We start from the raw sequence: 14,950 nt of genomic DNA, 5'->3' as shown, positions 1-14,950 counted from the left end.
AGACCACTGACCACTGGGACCAGACCACTGACCACTGGGACCAGACCACTGACCACGGGGACCAGACCACTGACCACTGGGACCAGTCCACTGACCACTGGGACCAGTCCACTGACCACAGGGACCAGACCACTGGCCACTGGGACCAGACCACTGACCACGGGGACCAGACCACTGACCACGGGGACCAGACCACTGACCACGGGGAACACGGGGGACAGAAGATTAATAAAAATAAAGGCTTGAAATATGACACTATTGATTGAATGAATGTATCTAATATATGAGTTAAACATTTTTAATGAAATTATTGAAATGAATTAACCTTTCCAAAATATTGAAATTAATTTAGATATATTCATACTTCAAACCAAACTGATAAATATGAGACCAAGGTGCGACAGGCTTCTTGCGTGGTGTCTTATCAAGTCCATAATCACCTTCTTACACACACGCACACGCACGCACACGCTAGCACACACACACCCCCCACACACACATACACACACGCACACACACACGCGCACACACACACACACACACACACGCGCGCGCGCGCGCGCGCGCACACGCACGCACGCACACACACACACACACACACACACACACACACACACACACACACACACACACACACACACACACGCAGAGAGCTCACTCATCAGAGCGGATTGAGGAGTGCAGTCAGCGGTTTTGGAGAGAGATATCTAGATCATATCTGGATTATATCAATAGCATCAGATATCGATCTCCATCCTCCATATGGGGTTCGCGGAGATCCTCGGGGGGCTGCGGGAGCGCGCGGAGCGGCTCCTCACGGAGCCCAGCCCGCTGAGCGCCGTCCTGGGACGGCTGGAGGAGAGCACCGGCGTGAGGAGGAAGATCCTGGCCCTCGGTGCGTATTAGAACATACTAGCACGCTTCTGACGGCTGCACTGTTAAAACATACTAACACGCTCTGGGTCTGTTTGTTTAGGGCTCGTTTGAGTGCAGTTATAGTTAATTGTGTTTATAAAGGTCCATCACGTTAAGCCGCAAGCCGGCGGCTGGTCACGTGGTCCCTAATCCTGCCTGGACACCTGTTTCTGTTTACCCGGTAGTGGAACACACTGTTGATCTGTTACTGTAACATTACTGTTGACCTCTTAGTGTCACTTTACTGTTGACCTCTTTGTAACGTTATTACTGTTCACCTCTTAGTGTAACATTACTGTTGACCTGTTAGTGCAGCTTTACTGTTTACCTGTTGATGTAAACGTTACTGTCTACCTGTTGATAATGAAAGTCGATAAAAGTGCCACCAACTTCTCGGGGACTCTGGAAGACAACTTGTCCGGAGAGATAGCCATTAACCTAGAGTAGGCTATTAGCCTGGAGCTAGCACTTAGCAAGTTAGTGAAGTTAAGTTGTATTATCTCCCTGTTTGTCCACTATGGGCACACTGTACTAAAGATGTATATCCCCTGTGTGTCTACTATGAGCAGAGATTGGTAAAGGTGTATTATCTCCCTGTGTGTCCACTAGGGGAACCGTTTAGTAACGGTGTGTTATCCCCTGTGTGTCCATTAGGGGAACAGTTTAATAAAGGTGTATTATCTACTGTGTGTCCACTAGGGGCAGTGTCTCTAACTGGACTCTATCTGGTTTATGGATACGGAGCCTCTCTCCTTTGTAACCTCATCGGCTTCGTCTATCCTGCGTATTACTCGTGAGTACTTTAAGTATGAGCAAATGATATCCTTGGTATTACCGATGAGTACTATAAGTATTAGTAAAGTATATCCTGTGTATTATTCATGACTAATATAAGTATAAGGAAAGTACATCCGTTATTTCCTGGAAAGGAGCAACGATGGACAGAAGCTGCTTCAAGTCACCTGTGAAAGTTCCTCCTTCATTTACTGTGTTCTAAACACTGACCCCTGTGCAGTGTGAAGGCCATCGAGAGTGAGAACAAAGAGGACGACACCAAGTGGCTGACCTACTGGGTGGTCTACGGGGTCTTCAGTCTGGGGGAGTTCTTCTCTGATATCTTCCTCTACTGGTTCCCCTTCTACTATGCCTTCAAGGTGATGGTCAGATCCTCTCCACCAGTAGAGCCACCATGACCTGGAGGTTAGAGCCACCGTGACCTGGAGGCTAGAGCCGCCGTGACCTGGAGGTTAGAGCCACCGTGACCTAGAGGCTAGAGCCACCGTGACCTGGAGGCTAGAGCCACCGTGACCTGGAGGCTACAGCCACCGTGATCTGGAGGCTACAGCCACCGTGACCTGGAGGCTAGAGGCACCGTGACCTGGAGGCTAGAGGCACAGTGACCTGGAGGCTACAGCCACCGTGATCTGGAGGCTAGAGCCACCGTGACCTGGAGGCTAGAGCCACCGTGACCTGGAGGCTAGAGCCACCGTGACCTGGAGGCTAGAGCCACCGTGACCTGGAGGCTAGAGCCACCGTGACCTGGAGGCTAGAGCCACCGTGACCTGGAGGTTAGAGCCACCGTGACCTGGAGGTTAGAGGCATCGTGACCTGGAGGCTAGAGCCACCGTGACCTGGAGGTTAGAGCCACCGTGACCTAGAGGCTAGAGCCACCGTGACCTGGAGGCTACAGCCACCGTGATCTGGAGGCTACAGCCACCGTGACCTGGAGGCTAGAGGCACCGTGACCTGGAGGCTGGAGGCTACAGCCACCGTGATCTGGAGGCTAGAGCCACCGTGACCTGGAGGCTAGAGCCACCGTGACCTGGAGGCTAGAGCCACCGTGACCTGGAGGCTAGAGCCACCGTGACCTGGAGGCTAGATACCAGATGACCTGGTGGGTAGATGTACGGCACAATACAGGACAGTGTATGAACTCTCTATTGTTTAACTTTGGTGACCTGCCCACTAGTGACTAACAGTCAAGTGTTTAACTCTAGTTAATAACTCTGGTGACCTGCTCCCCAGTGACAAATGGTCTAGTGTCTAACTCTGGTGACCTGCTCACTAGTGACTAACGCTCTAGTGTTTAACTGTGGTGACCTTCTCCCTAGTGACCTGCTCACTATTGAGTAACGGTCTAGTGTTTAGCTCTGGTCCCCTGCTCCCCAGTGCCCTGCTCCCCAGTGCCCTGCTCCCCAGTGCCCTGCCCCCCAGTGACCTGCTCCCCAGTGCCCTGCTCCCCAGTGCCCTGCTCCCTAATGACCTGCTCCCCAGTGCCCTGCTCCCCAGTGACCTGCTCCCCAGTGCCCTGCTCCCCAGTGCCCTGCTCCCCAGTGACCTGCTCCCTAATGACCTGCTCCCCAGTGCCCTGCTCCCCGGTCCCCTGCTCCCCAGTGACCTGCTCACTAGTGCCTAACGTTCTGCCGCAGTGCCTGTTCCTGCTGTGGTGCATGGCCCCGGTGGCGTTAGGGTTAGGGTTAGGGTTAGGGTTAGAGAGGCCTGCTCACTAGTGCCTAACGTTCTGCCGCAGTGCCTGTTCCTGCTGTGGTGCATGGCCCCGGTGGCGTTAGGGTTAGGGTTAGGGTTAGGGTTAGAGAGGCCTGCTCACTAGTGCTTAACGTTCTGCCGCAGTGCCTGTTCCTGCTGTGGTGCATGGCCCCGGTGGCGTTAGGGTTAGGGTTAGGGTTAGGGTTAGGGTTAGGGTTAGGGTTAGAGAGGCCTGCTCACTAGTGCCTAACGTTCTGCCGCAGTGCCTGTTCCTGCTGTGGTGCATGGCCCCGGTGGCGTGGAACGGCTCCCAGGTGATCTACAACCGGGTGGTGCGGCCGTTATTCCTGCGCCACGAGGCCGCGGTGGACGGCATGATGAACGACCTCAGTGGGAAGGCCATGAGCGCCGCCGAGGCCATGACCAGAGAAGGTGAGGACGGTCTCCACCAGACCTGCTCCTCTTCATCCTTTGTTGTTCAAGTATCACCCTCTGATGGAATATGCGTTCTTCTCTTATTCAGTACTTTGTACTCTGGTGAAGAACCAGTCTCTGTTGACCCCGCCTTCAGCCCAGATGGGCCGGGACCCCCAGAAGAGCTTACCCAGCCCGGCGGACCCCCAACCGGACCCCCGCACGGACACCCCGCCTGAACGCCCCGTAGGTCAACCTAGGACCCTACACAGGCCTGGAACCCTGAATACTAGGACCCTAGCCCCTTGGACCCTACATGGTCCTGAACCCTAAATACTTGGACCCTAGGACACTACCTGGTTCCTAGAACCCTAAATACTAGGAGCCTAGCCCCTTGGACCCTACATGGTCCTGAACCCTAAATACTTGGACCCTAGGACACTACCTGGTTCCTAGAACCCTAAATACTAGGAGCCTAGTCCCCTAGTTAGTGATAGAAGTGAACGTAGATAATCTATAGCAGTAGATTTTGTATTCTTTCTGTTGCAGCCGTTTCTGGGCTAAACTCCAGGAGGAGGAGAAGGAAGAGGTTGAGGAGGAGGTGGTGGAGGAAGAGGTGGAGGAGCTGGAGGAGGAGGAGGAGGAGGAGGAGGAAAAGGAGGAGGAAGAGGAGGCGGTGGTTGAGGACGAGGAGGAAGAGGAGGAGGTGGAGGACGACGGCGCTGATACAATCCAAATTATTATTATTAATATTTATAAGTATGTAGGCCTACAACATAATATATCAAAAATGTATACATTTGTTAAAAATAATTCATCAATTCAGCAGTATTAATTTACAACATTTGTATTATTTGATCATAACATCCTGATATATAATGTAATATGTAATATATACGTATTGTGATGATGATACTGTCATTGTTAGTAAAACTGTTGTTATTGACGTCAGCTGTAGCCTATTAGCCTATAGCCTATACATAGAGCATGTTGCCTATTGTCCGAGGCTAGTCGGATATGTTTGAATGACAAAGTGAATTTGATAGGAAATTCATAATATTTATGCTCACTTTTTTACACGAAATAAAAAGAAAGCTTGTAAGCAACTAGCAGGGCCAATATTTACTATTTACCCTTATTTACACTATTTGCTGATCTATTTACCTTAATATACACTATTTACCCTAATATACACTATTTACTGAGCTATAACGCGTCAACTCTTCGTCTACCCGGAGACTACATTCCTACAAATCCCACAATGCACCTCGGCCGTGACGCTCTGAACTCTCGCCGGCTCATGTTTTCGGCGAAGAAACCAAGATGTCAGCGCCCATGGAAGTGATCGTGAGCACGGACTCGTCCTCCCTGCTGTGGAACTGCACGGTGTCGGACCTCCACTCCGGGGCCAACCTGGTCTCCTACCGGGGGGGAAACACCTCGGCCCGTGGCCTGGCCGTCCTAGACGACCGGTGGCTCCTGGGGGCCCAACTGGGCAAGAACTTCATCAACGTGTGGGAGATACAAAGGAAGGTAGTACCGAATAATACTACCTTTAATACTTATACTCATCTGATGTGAGTTACTCTCATACTCAACACAACCGTCTTCATGTCTATACAGCCAATACTAAACTCTATGTGGTGATCTAACTTTAATATACTCTATTTACCCTAATATACCCTGATAAACCCTAATCCTCTTTAGAGAGCTAGGGTTAGCCCCTAACCGTGGCCCTTTCTAATCCTCCTTAGAAAGCCCTATTCATAAAATATATACCAACATTAATTAGTCTACTGAATTTAATGGTGATAAACTGTACTGTGTGTGTGTGTGTGTGTGTGTGTGTGTGTGTGTTAACTCGGTGTGTTGATCTCAGGACCAGCTGCTGCAGAGGATGGTGTGTCCCGGTGTGTGTGTGTGTGTTAACTCGGTGTGTTGATCTCAGGACCAGCTGCTGCAGAGGATGGTGTGTCCCGGTGTGTGTGTGTTAACTCGGTGTGTTGATCTCAGGACCAGCTGCTGCAGAGGATGGTGTGTCCCGGTGTGTGTGTGTTAACTCGGTGTGTTGATCTCAGGACCAGCTGCTGCAGAGGATGGTGTGTCCCGGGGTGTGTGTGTTAACTCGGTGTGTTGATCTCAGGACCAGCTGCTGCAGAGGATGGTGTGTCCCGGTGTGTGTGTGTTAACTCGGTGTGTTGATCTCAGGACCAGCTGCTGCAGAGGATGGTGTGTCCCGGTGTGTGTGTGTTAACTCGGTGTGTTGATCTCAGGACCAGCTGCTGCAGAGGATGGTGTGTCCCGGTGTGTGTGTGTTAACTCGGTGTGTTGATCTCAGGACCAGCTGCTGCAGAGGATGGTGTGTCCCGGTGTGTGTGTGTTAACTCGGTGTGTTGATCTCAGGACCAGCTGCTGCAGAGGATGGTGTGTCCCGGTGTGTGTGTGTTAACTCGGTGTGTTGATCTCAGGACCAGCTGCTGCAGAGGATGGTGTGTCCCGGTGTGTGTGTGTTAACTCGGTGTGTTGATCTCAGGACCAGCTGCTGCAGAGGATGGTGTGTCCCGGTGTGTGTGTGTTAACTCGGTGTGTTGATCTCAGGACCAGCTGCTGCAGAGGATGGTGTGTCCCGGGGTGTGTGTGTTAACTCGGTGTGTTGATCTCAGGACCAGCTGCTGCAGAGGATGGTGTGTCCCGGTGTGTGTGTGTTAACTCGGTGTGTTGATCTCAGGACCAGCTGCTGCAGAGGATGGTGTGTCCCGGTGTGTGTGTGTTAACTCGGTGTGTTGATCTCAGGACCAGCTGCTGCAGAGGATGGTGTGTCCCGGTGTGTGTGTGTTAACTCGGTGTGTTGATCTCAGGACCAGCTGCTGCAGAGGATGGTGTGTCCCGGTGTGTGTGTGTTAACTCGGTGTGTTGATCTCAGGACCAGCTGCTGCAGAGGATGGTGTGTCCCGGGGTTGTGACCTGTCTGACCGCCGCCCCCAACGGACTGTTCCTCGCCGCCGGGATCGCAGAGGCCCTCTACCTGTGGGAGGTGAGCCGGGACTGGCTGGTGACTGACTGACTGACTGACTGACTGACTGACTGACTGACTGACGACGGACTGACGACTGACTGACTGACTGGGGACTGACGACGGACTGACTGACTGACTGGGGACTGACTGACTGACGACTGACTGACTGGGGACTGACTGACTGACTGGTGACTGACTGACTGACGACTGACTCACGCCCCGTGCCCACTGCATGCGTCCGTCGACTGATCCCCATTGACTTTCAATGGGGACGGACGCGCAATGCATTGTGGATCCGTCCGTTCCGTTGGAGCCGTCGGCTCAGTCATGGCTCAGTCAAAAAGTTGAAAAATGTTCAACTTTTTCGGCAGCGACGGATCCGTCATCCAATCAGATCGCGTATGCAAATTTAAGCACTGTGACGCGACTTGGGCACTGACGATACTGGAAAGCGGGAAAGCGGGTCATCTTGCATCGCAACAAGCAGGAAGTAGCGGGAAGAACCCGGCGAAGCGATTTGATTGGCTGACGGATGCCTCTGCAAAGACTACTCCCCCATCAGTCAGCCACGCCTTCCCACGTCCGTTGACTGACGGAGGTAGTGGGCATGTAGGGTGACTGGTGACTGACTGACAGACTGGTGACTGACTGACGACGGACTGACTGGTGGCTGACTGACTGGTGGCTGACTGACTGGTGACTGACTGACTGGGGACTGACTGACAGACTGGTAACTGACTGACTGACTGACTGACTGACTGACTGACTGGTGGCTGACTGACTGTGGACTGACTGACTGGGGACTGACTGACTGACTGATTGACTGGGGACTGACTGACTGGGGACTGACTTACAGACTGGGGACTGACTGACAGACTGGGGACTGACTGACAGACTGGTTACTGACTGATTGACTAGGGACTGACTGACAGACTGGGGACTGACTGTTGAATGACTGACTGGGGACTGACTGACTGGGGACTGACTGACTGGGCACTGACTGACTGACTGACTGACTGACTGACTGGGGACTGACTGACTGGGGACTGACTTACAGACTGGGGACTGACTGACAGACTGGGGATTGACTGACAGACTGGTTACTGACTGACTAGGGACTGACTGACAGACTGGTGACTGACTGATTGACTAGGGACTGACTGACAGACTGGTGACTGACTGACTGACTGACTGACTGACTGACTGACTGACTGGGGCTGACTGACATGGGACTGATTGACTGGGGTCTGACTGACTGACTGACTGACTGACTGACTGGGGACTGACTGTTGAATGACAGACTGGGGACTGACTGGGGACTGACAGACTGGGGACTGACTGACTGACTGGGGACTGACTGACTGACTGGGGACTGACTGACTGGGGACTGACTTACAGACTGGTTACTGACTGATTGACTAGGGACTGACTGACTGGGGACTAACTGACTGGGGACTAACTGACTGGGGACTGACTGACTGGGGACTGACTGACTGGGGACTGACTGACTGGGGACTGACTTACAGACTGGTTACTGACTGATTGACTAGGGACTGACTGACTGGGGACTAACTGACTGGGGACTGACTGACTGGGGACTGACTGACTGACTGACTGGTGACTGACTGACTGACTGACTGACTGGGGACTGACTTACAGACTGGTTACTGACTGATTGACTAGGGACTGACTGACTGGGGACTGACTGACTGACTGACTGGGGACTGACTGGGGACTGACTGACTGGGGACTGACTGGTGACTGACTGGGGACTGACTGACTGACTGGTGGCTGACTGGGGACTGACTGACTGACTGGGGACTGACTGGTGACTGACTGGGGACTGACTGCCTGTAGGAGGTGAGGCAGCCCTCATCAAGCTGTCGATCAGTGGAGCGGATGTCACTCAGCCTTGGGATCATGTCTGATATCTAGATTAGTCTTTATTAGTCACTGTGTTTCTGACCTTGTCTTTAACAATCTTATTCTTATTTAATGGTAGCAGACATTACCAGTAGATAACAGATACTGATCTCTAGGTTTAGACATCACCAGTGGATAACAGATACTGATCTCTAGGTTTAGACATCACCAGTGGATAACAGATACTGATCTCTAGGTTTAGACATCACCAGTGGATAACAGATACTGATCTCTAGGTTTAGACATCACCAGTGGATAACAGATACTGATCTCTAGGTTTAGACATCACCAGTGGATAACAGATACTGATCTCTAGGTTTAGACATCACCAGTGGATAACAGATACTGATCTCTAGGTTTAGACATCACCAGTGGATAACAGATACTGATCTCTAGGTTTAGACATCACCAGTGGATAACAGATACTGATCTCTAGGTGTCGACGGGCGGCCTCCTGGCGGTCCTCAACAGACACTACCAGGACGTCAGCTGTGTGAAGTTCACCGATGACTCCTCCCACCTCATCACCGGAGGCAAAGACAACCTGGCCCTGGTGTGGCGCCTCGCCAGGTACTCTGTGTGTGTGTGTGTGTGTGTGTGTGTGTGTGTGTGTGTGTGTGTGTGTGTGTGTGTGTGTGTGTGTGTGTGTGTGTGTGTGTGTGTGTGTGTGTGTGTGTGTGTGTGTGTGTGTGTGTGAGAAAGGGCTTTGACTCCGAACTTTGTGATTCGAATATAATTAGAATATCAAAAAATAAATCAAAATTTGAACAAATATTAGGCAGCCCTTAATATTCAAACCTGTTATGGGCAGGCCAAGAGGGCGAGACGTCGGAGAACCCGACGCAGTCTATTCATAATATTGTAATGATCACGGAAGAGGCAGTGAATGAAGTATTGATTAGACAGCGATTTATTAGAAACCTAATAAACCGTTGGAACACGCAAGACCGGTAACCATAGCAACGCCGGTAAACAAACATCGCAAAGCCCAATCCAGGGCTGAATCCGAATACTCATACTTATAGTATGCATTTTGTAGTACGCCACAAATATAGCGCGTCCGAATGCTCAGTGTGCATTGTGTAGTACGGAAACCGTTTCCGAATGCGTGCTACCGCCACAGTATACAACGGTAGGTCACTACGCTATCCCACAATGCAACCGGAGTCTGGTAACGAACGAAGAAGAGATGGCTGACCCGACACTACCAACGGGACTCTCTAAATCGACGCCACTTCGACCTGGGCGGGACTTTACGTCCTACGTCACTCGCTTTGGGTGTGCATGTGTGCGCGTAGCCGTCACTCGTGATGGGTGTGCATGTGAGAAAGGTTTTGGCTTTTAGTGTCTATGGGTTGGTAATAACGGTTCTGATGATTTTTCTGATGGAAAAGTGGTCTTTTATTTCCATAATCTTTGTTCAGTGAACGCATAAACCCGTTTGTTAGTTAGCAGTTAAACAAAATGCTATCTCTTTGTTTACAGTTACCAACGACCAACGTTTAAAGACTGATGATTGGGGGTTCGATTCCCTAGTGATGCAAGGTTTTTTCTTTCATTTTGGACTGCACACGCAACGAGAGTGACGGATACTCGCACAATGTACACACATCACTGTCTTTACAATTTCTAGGCAACCGAAGTTTAAAGATTGTCAAGTGGTTAACTCTTGAATCGCATGTACTAAGACCTGATGGGTTAGTGGTCAGAGAACAACTAATTAAAGCGGGGATAAGGGGTTCGATTCCTTGATGAAGCTAGCTTTTTTCTTTGATATTGGACTGGATGTTTGTATGCCATTTTGCGTAACTTGTAGTTTATGATGAAGAAATGTTACTGGGGTTAAGGTTAGGGTAACGGTAAGGGTAAGACACAAAGTGTTTTTGCAACACAATATTTCTTACAATAACAAAGTTCAAAGTTTTGATGACTCCAGTAGGAAACTTAAGATACCTAGAGAAATGCCTGAGTGCTCACAAAACATCAACAAGTCAGCAGTGTGGTACAGGGTGATCATTTCTGATATACAGTACAAAAGCTGAAACTATTAGCCAGGAGTGGGAAAGATGCAGACGCAGACGCAGACGTGGGAAGCAATAAGACGCACCAACACACAGTTGCCTGTTGCAAAGTGGTTCAGAGTTTAATAGAAATAGTTAGGGTTAGCTGGTATGGCGTTATCTGGTATGGCTATAGTCTAATGTTAGCTTAGTTTGTGTTGTTTCGTCATGTCATTTGTAGAAATATAACCTATCATCACAGACTGTAGGAATGTTACCCACCCTCCATCGCATACGACACTGACTCTCGTAATCCTGTAGTGCAAGGGAGTTCGTGCACTGATCCCTGAGACAAACGGCTACGCGCACACATGCACACCCATAGCGAGTGACGTAGGACGTAAAGTCCCGCCCAGGTCGAAGTGGCGTCGATTTAGAGAGTCCCACTACCAACAGCGGCTTAGAAAGACGTCGTAGAAAGCGGCGAAAAAAAGAGACATTAAAAAGAGTAAAAAAAGTAAAGTAAGTAATTAAGTAAAAAGAGACATTTTTAATTTAATAGCAACGATGACAAGACGGAAAACAGGTAACTTATCAAGGTCATTTGTTGGCATCTGAGGGGAGATACGTCATCTCCAAACATCCGTTGGAGTTTCGGCGGTGTTCGGAAGCGTTCAGAGGCGTACGCATAGCTGTAGACCGTACTACACTGTCAAGTGTAGTACGGTCAAGTAGTAGACACTGAACAGAAATAGTATGTACTAAGTATTCGGATTCAGCCCAAGTCTTACTGAAGAAATTTAATGGTCAGAATATTATTAATAAATATTCGAATATATTCGAATATTAATAAACAAACAAACTTCGAATATGATTTTTGGGCAAAAGTCAAAGCCCTAGTTGTGTGATGGTGTGTGTTTTATCATGGTGTGTGTGTGTGTTTTATCATGGTGTGTGTGTGTGTGTTTTATCATGGTGTGTGTGTGTGTGTGTGTTTTATACTGGTGTGTTTGTGTTTTATCATGGTGTGTGTGTGTTTGTCATAGGGTGTGTGTTTGTCATGGTGTGTGTGTGTGTTTGTCATGGGGTGCGGTGCGTGTGGGATGGTGTGTGTTTGTCATGGTGTGTGTGTGTGTTTGTCATAGGGCGTGTGTGTGTTTGTCATAGGGTGTGTGTGTGATGGTGTGTTTGTCAGGGTATGTGTGTGTTTGTCATAGGGTGTGTGTTTATCATGGTTGGTGTGTGTTTGTCATAGGGTGTGTGTGATGGTGTGTGTTTGTCATAGGGTGTGTGTGATGGTGTGTGTTTGTCACGGTGTGTATGTGATGGTGTGTGTTTGTCACGGTGTATGTGTGATGGTGTGTGTTTGTCATAGGGTGTGTGTGATGGTGTGTGTTTGTCACGGTGTGTGTGTGATGGTGTGAGTTTGTCACGGTGTGTGTGTGATGGTGTGTGTTTGTCACGGTGTGTGTCCAGTGTGGTGCAGCTGGACCAGGGCTGCAGCCCCGAGCCTCTCCACGTGCTGTCCCGCCACTCCCTCCCCGTCACCGACCTCCACTGTGGGCTGATGGGGCCACAGGCCCGGCTGGCCACAGCCTCGCTGGACCAGACCGTCAAGGTGGGGGGACTGACTGGTGACTGACTGACTAACTGGGCACTGACTGACTCATTTACCGGTGACTGACTGATTGGGGACTGACCGGTGACTGACTTCCATGCCTCTAAAGCAGATGTTATGGCGGCCTCTAAAGCAGATGTTATGGTGGCCTCTAAAGCAGATGTTATGGCGGCCTCTAAAGCAGATGTTATGGCGGCCTCTAAAGCAGATGTTATAACGGCCTCTAAAGCAGATGTTATGGCGGCCTCTAAAGCAGATGTTATGGCGGCCTCTAAAGCAGATGTTATGGCGGCCTCTAAAGCAGATGTTATAACGGCCTCTTAAGCAGATGTTATAGTTTGACTCTAAAGCAGATGTTATAGCGGCCTCTAAAGCAGATGTTATAACGGCCTCTAAAGCAGATGTTATGGCGGCCTCTAAAGCAGATGTTATGGCGGCCTCTAAAGCAGATGTTATGGCGGCCTCTAAAGCAGATGTTATAACGGCCTCTTAAGCAGATGTTATAGTTTGACTCTAAAGCAGATGTTATAGCGGCCTCTAAACCAGATGTTATAGTTTGCCTCTAAAGCAGATGTTATAGCGGCCTCTAAAGCAGATGTTATGGCGGCCTCTAAAGCAGATGTTATGGCGGCCTCTAAAGCAGATGTTATGGCGGCCTCTAAAGCAGATGTTATGGCGGCCTCTAAAGCAGATGTTATGGCGGCCTCTAAAAAAGATGTTATGGCGGCCTCTAAAGCAGATGTTATAGCGGCCTCTAAAGCAGATGTTATGGCAGCCTCTAAAGCAGATGTTATAGCGGCCTCTAAAGCAGATGTTATGGCGGCCTCTCGTCTCCAGCTGTGGGAGCTGGGCTCAGGAGAGCTGCTCTTGTCGATCCTGTTTGACGTCAGCATCATGTCGGTGACCCTGGATCCCTGCGAGTACTTCCTGTTCTGTGGAGGAAGTGATGGAAACATCTTCCAGGTGTCCCTGTGTAGTCAGGTACACTCACTGGCCTGATTTATCTATAGATGGATGTATCTAAAGCTTGTATAAGCATCTGTGTAACAGGAAATCAACGTGGCTCAACTTGTGTGTGGACGTGGTTTTAACAGGTTGGTTGTTTATGTTTTGGTTTCATTTCAGAGTTTAAGCCGAGATAAAACGTTCCAGTCAGAAAGCGACGGCAACCAGGTGTTCAAAGGACACAGGTAAACTAGTAAAACAGGTAGAGGCTAAGACTCTTGTGAAGTGTACTGCTGCTTCCCTCTGATTGGTTGTCCTGGACAGGAACCTGGTGAGCTGTCTGTCGGTGTCGATGGACGGGACGCTCCTCCTGTCGGGGTCCCACGACGAGACAATGCGGCTCTGGGACGTCCAGAGCAGGCAGAGCCTTCGCTGCTCCGCCCAGAAAGGTAGGGGGGGGGGGGGGGGGGGGGGGTGTGTGTGTGTGTGTGTGTGTGTGTGTGTGTGTGTGTGTGTGTGTGTGTGTGTGTGTGTGTGTGTGTGTGTGTGTGTGTGTGTGTGTGTGTGTGTGTGTGTGTGTGTGTGTGTGTGTGTGTGTGTGAGATACGTGTGTTAAATGGTGTGTGTCTGCTACAGGTCAGGTGACCACCTGCTCCATCATGGCCGCCCCGGCCAACATGCTGGTCCCTCTGGGGGCGTCGGCCACGCCCCTGCCGCGCCTCAGCCGGCACCTGGCGTCCTCCCAGCACGCCGAGGGGCCCGACTCCGGAGACGTCTGCCTGCGCCTCGGCCTCCACACACAGGTGTGTGTGTGTGAGCGCTTGTGTGTGTGTGTGCGCGCGCTTGTGTGTGTGTGTGCGCCCGCTCTAACAGGTTGTCTATCTGTAGGAGGAGGAGTCGTATCTTCAGAAAGCAGAGAAGCTCTTCTCCACCATGACGGCCATCACGGACAAAGTGAGTAACCATGACCCCCGACCTCTAGCCCCTAATGACCCCTAGCTCACTGACTTCTAGCTCATTGACCTCTGACCCCTAGCTCACTGACCTCTGACCCCTAGCTCACTGACCTCTAGCTCACTGACCCCTACAGACCCCTAGCTCACTGACCTCTAGCTCATTGACCCCTGACCTTTGCCCTCTGTCCCAGCGGGTGGGGGATGAGGACGGCTCCAGGGTGCGTCTGGCCGAGCTGGAGGAGGAGGTCCGCACCCTGAAGAAGGTCAACAAGGACCTCTACAGCTTCTCCGCCCACCTCCTCACCTGACTCCTCCTCCTCCTCACCTGACTCCTCCTCTGACTCCTTCTCCCCCTCACCTGTCTCCTCCACCCCCTCACCTGTCTCCTCCACCCTCACCTGACTCCTCCACCCCCTCACCTGACTCCTCCTCCTCCTCACCTGACTCCTCCTCCTCCTCACCCGACTCCTCCTCCTCCTCCTCACCCGACTCCTCCTCCTCCTCCTCACCTGACTCCTCCTCCTCCTCCTAACCTGACTCCTCCTCACCTGACTCCTCCTCCTCACCTGACTCCTCCTCCTCCTCACCTGACTCCTCCTCCTCCTCCTCACCTGACTCCTCCTCCTCCTCCTCACCTGACTCCTCCCCCCCTAACACCTCATTAGTGTAATAACCT

The 14,950-nt window shown here is 50.9% G+C and overlaps 2 protein-coding genes across 3 annotated transcripts; both read left to right on the top strand.

The window, feature by feature from the left end:
- Window positions 1-628: 628 nt before the first annotated feature.
- reep6 (receptor accessory protein 6) lies at window positions 629-4,457 on the top strand. Its single transcript, XM_030372401.1, has 6 exons — window positions 629-895; window positions 1,615-1,708; window positions 1,931-2,069; window positions 3,666-3,834; window positions 3,926-4,062; window positions 4,366-4,457. Exons 1-6 carry the CDS (start codon window positions 763-765, stop codon window positions 4,378-4,380), a joined length of 687 nt encoding a protein of 228 aa, XP_030228261.1. The 5' UTR covers window positions 629-762; the 3' UTR covers window positions 4,381-4,457.
- Window positions 4,458-5,099: 642 nt separating this feature from the next.
- wdr18 (WD repeat domain 18) lies at window positions 5,100-14,740 on the top strand. 2 transcript variants are annotated; one of them, XM_030372400.1, is made up of 10 exons: window positions 5,100-5,349; window positions 6,740-6,850; window positions 9,192-9,325; window positions 12,232-12,373; window positions 13,211-13,354; window positions 13,499-13,563; window positions 13,643-13,767; window positions 13,955-14,121; window positions 14,207-14,272; window positions 14,469-14,706. In XM_030372400.1, exons 1-10 carry the CDS (start codon window positions 5,140-5,142, stop codon window positions 14,580-14,582), a joined length of 1,278 nt encoding a protein of 425 aa, XP_030228260.1. In that variant the 5' UTR covers window positions 5,100-5,139; the 3' UTR covers window positions 14,583-14,706. The 2 variants fall into 2 exon arrangements, with proteins under 2 accessions (XP_030228260.1, XP_030228259.1); XM_030372399.1 differs by having other exon boundaries at window positions 5,101-5,349; window positions 14,466-14,740.
- Window positions 14,741-14,950: the final 210 nt, after the last annotated feature.

The sequence above is a fragment of the Gadus morhua genome, chromosome 12 (genome assembly GCF_902167405.1).
Source record: "Gadus morhua chromosome 12, gadMor3.0, whole genome shotgun sequence".
Lineage (NCBI taxonomy): Eukaryota > Metazoa > Chordata > Actinopteri > Gadiformes > Gadidae > Gadus > Gadus morhua.
The sequence above is the reverse complement of the archived record's forward strand: the minus strand, read 5'-3'. Positions and strand labels throughout refer to the sequence as shown.

Excerpts from the sequence above, each read along its gene's own strand:
- reep6 (XM_030372401.1), top strand. The coding sequence starts at position 763 with ATGGGGTTCGCGGAGATCCTCGGGGGGCTGCGGGAGCGCGCGGAGCGG. Across the intron at positions 1,709-1,930 it reads GTCTATCCTGCGTATTACTC|TGTGAAGGCCATCGAGAGTG; the intron begins GTGAGTACTTTA and ends ACCCCTGTGCAG. Across the intron at positions 2,070-3,665 it reads CCTTCTACTATGCCTTCAAG|TGCCTGTTCCTGCTGTGGTG; the intron begins GTGATGGTCAGA and ends GTTCTGCCGCAG.
- wdr18 (XM_030372399.1), top strand. The coding sequence starts at position 5,140 with ATGTCAGCGCCCATGGAAGTGATCGTGAGCACGGACTCGTCCTCCCTG. Across the intron at positions 5,350-6,739 it reads TGTGGGAGATACAAAGGAAG|GACCAGCTGCTGCAGAGGAT; the intron begins GTAGTACCGAAT and ends TGTTGATCTCAG. Across the intron at positions 13,355-13,498 it reads AGGTGTCCCTGTGTAGTCAG|AGTTTAAGCCGAGATAAAAC; the intron begins GTACACTCACTG and ends GTTTCATTTCAG.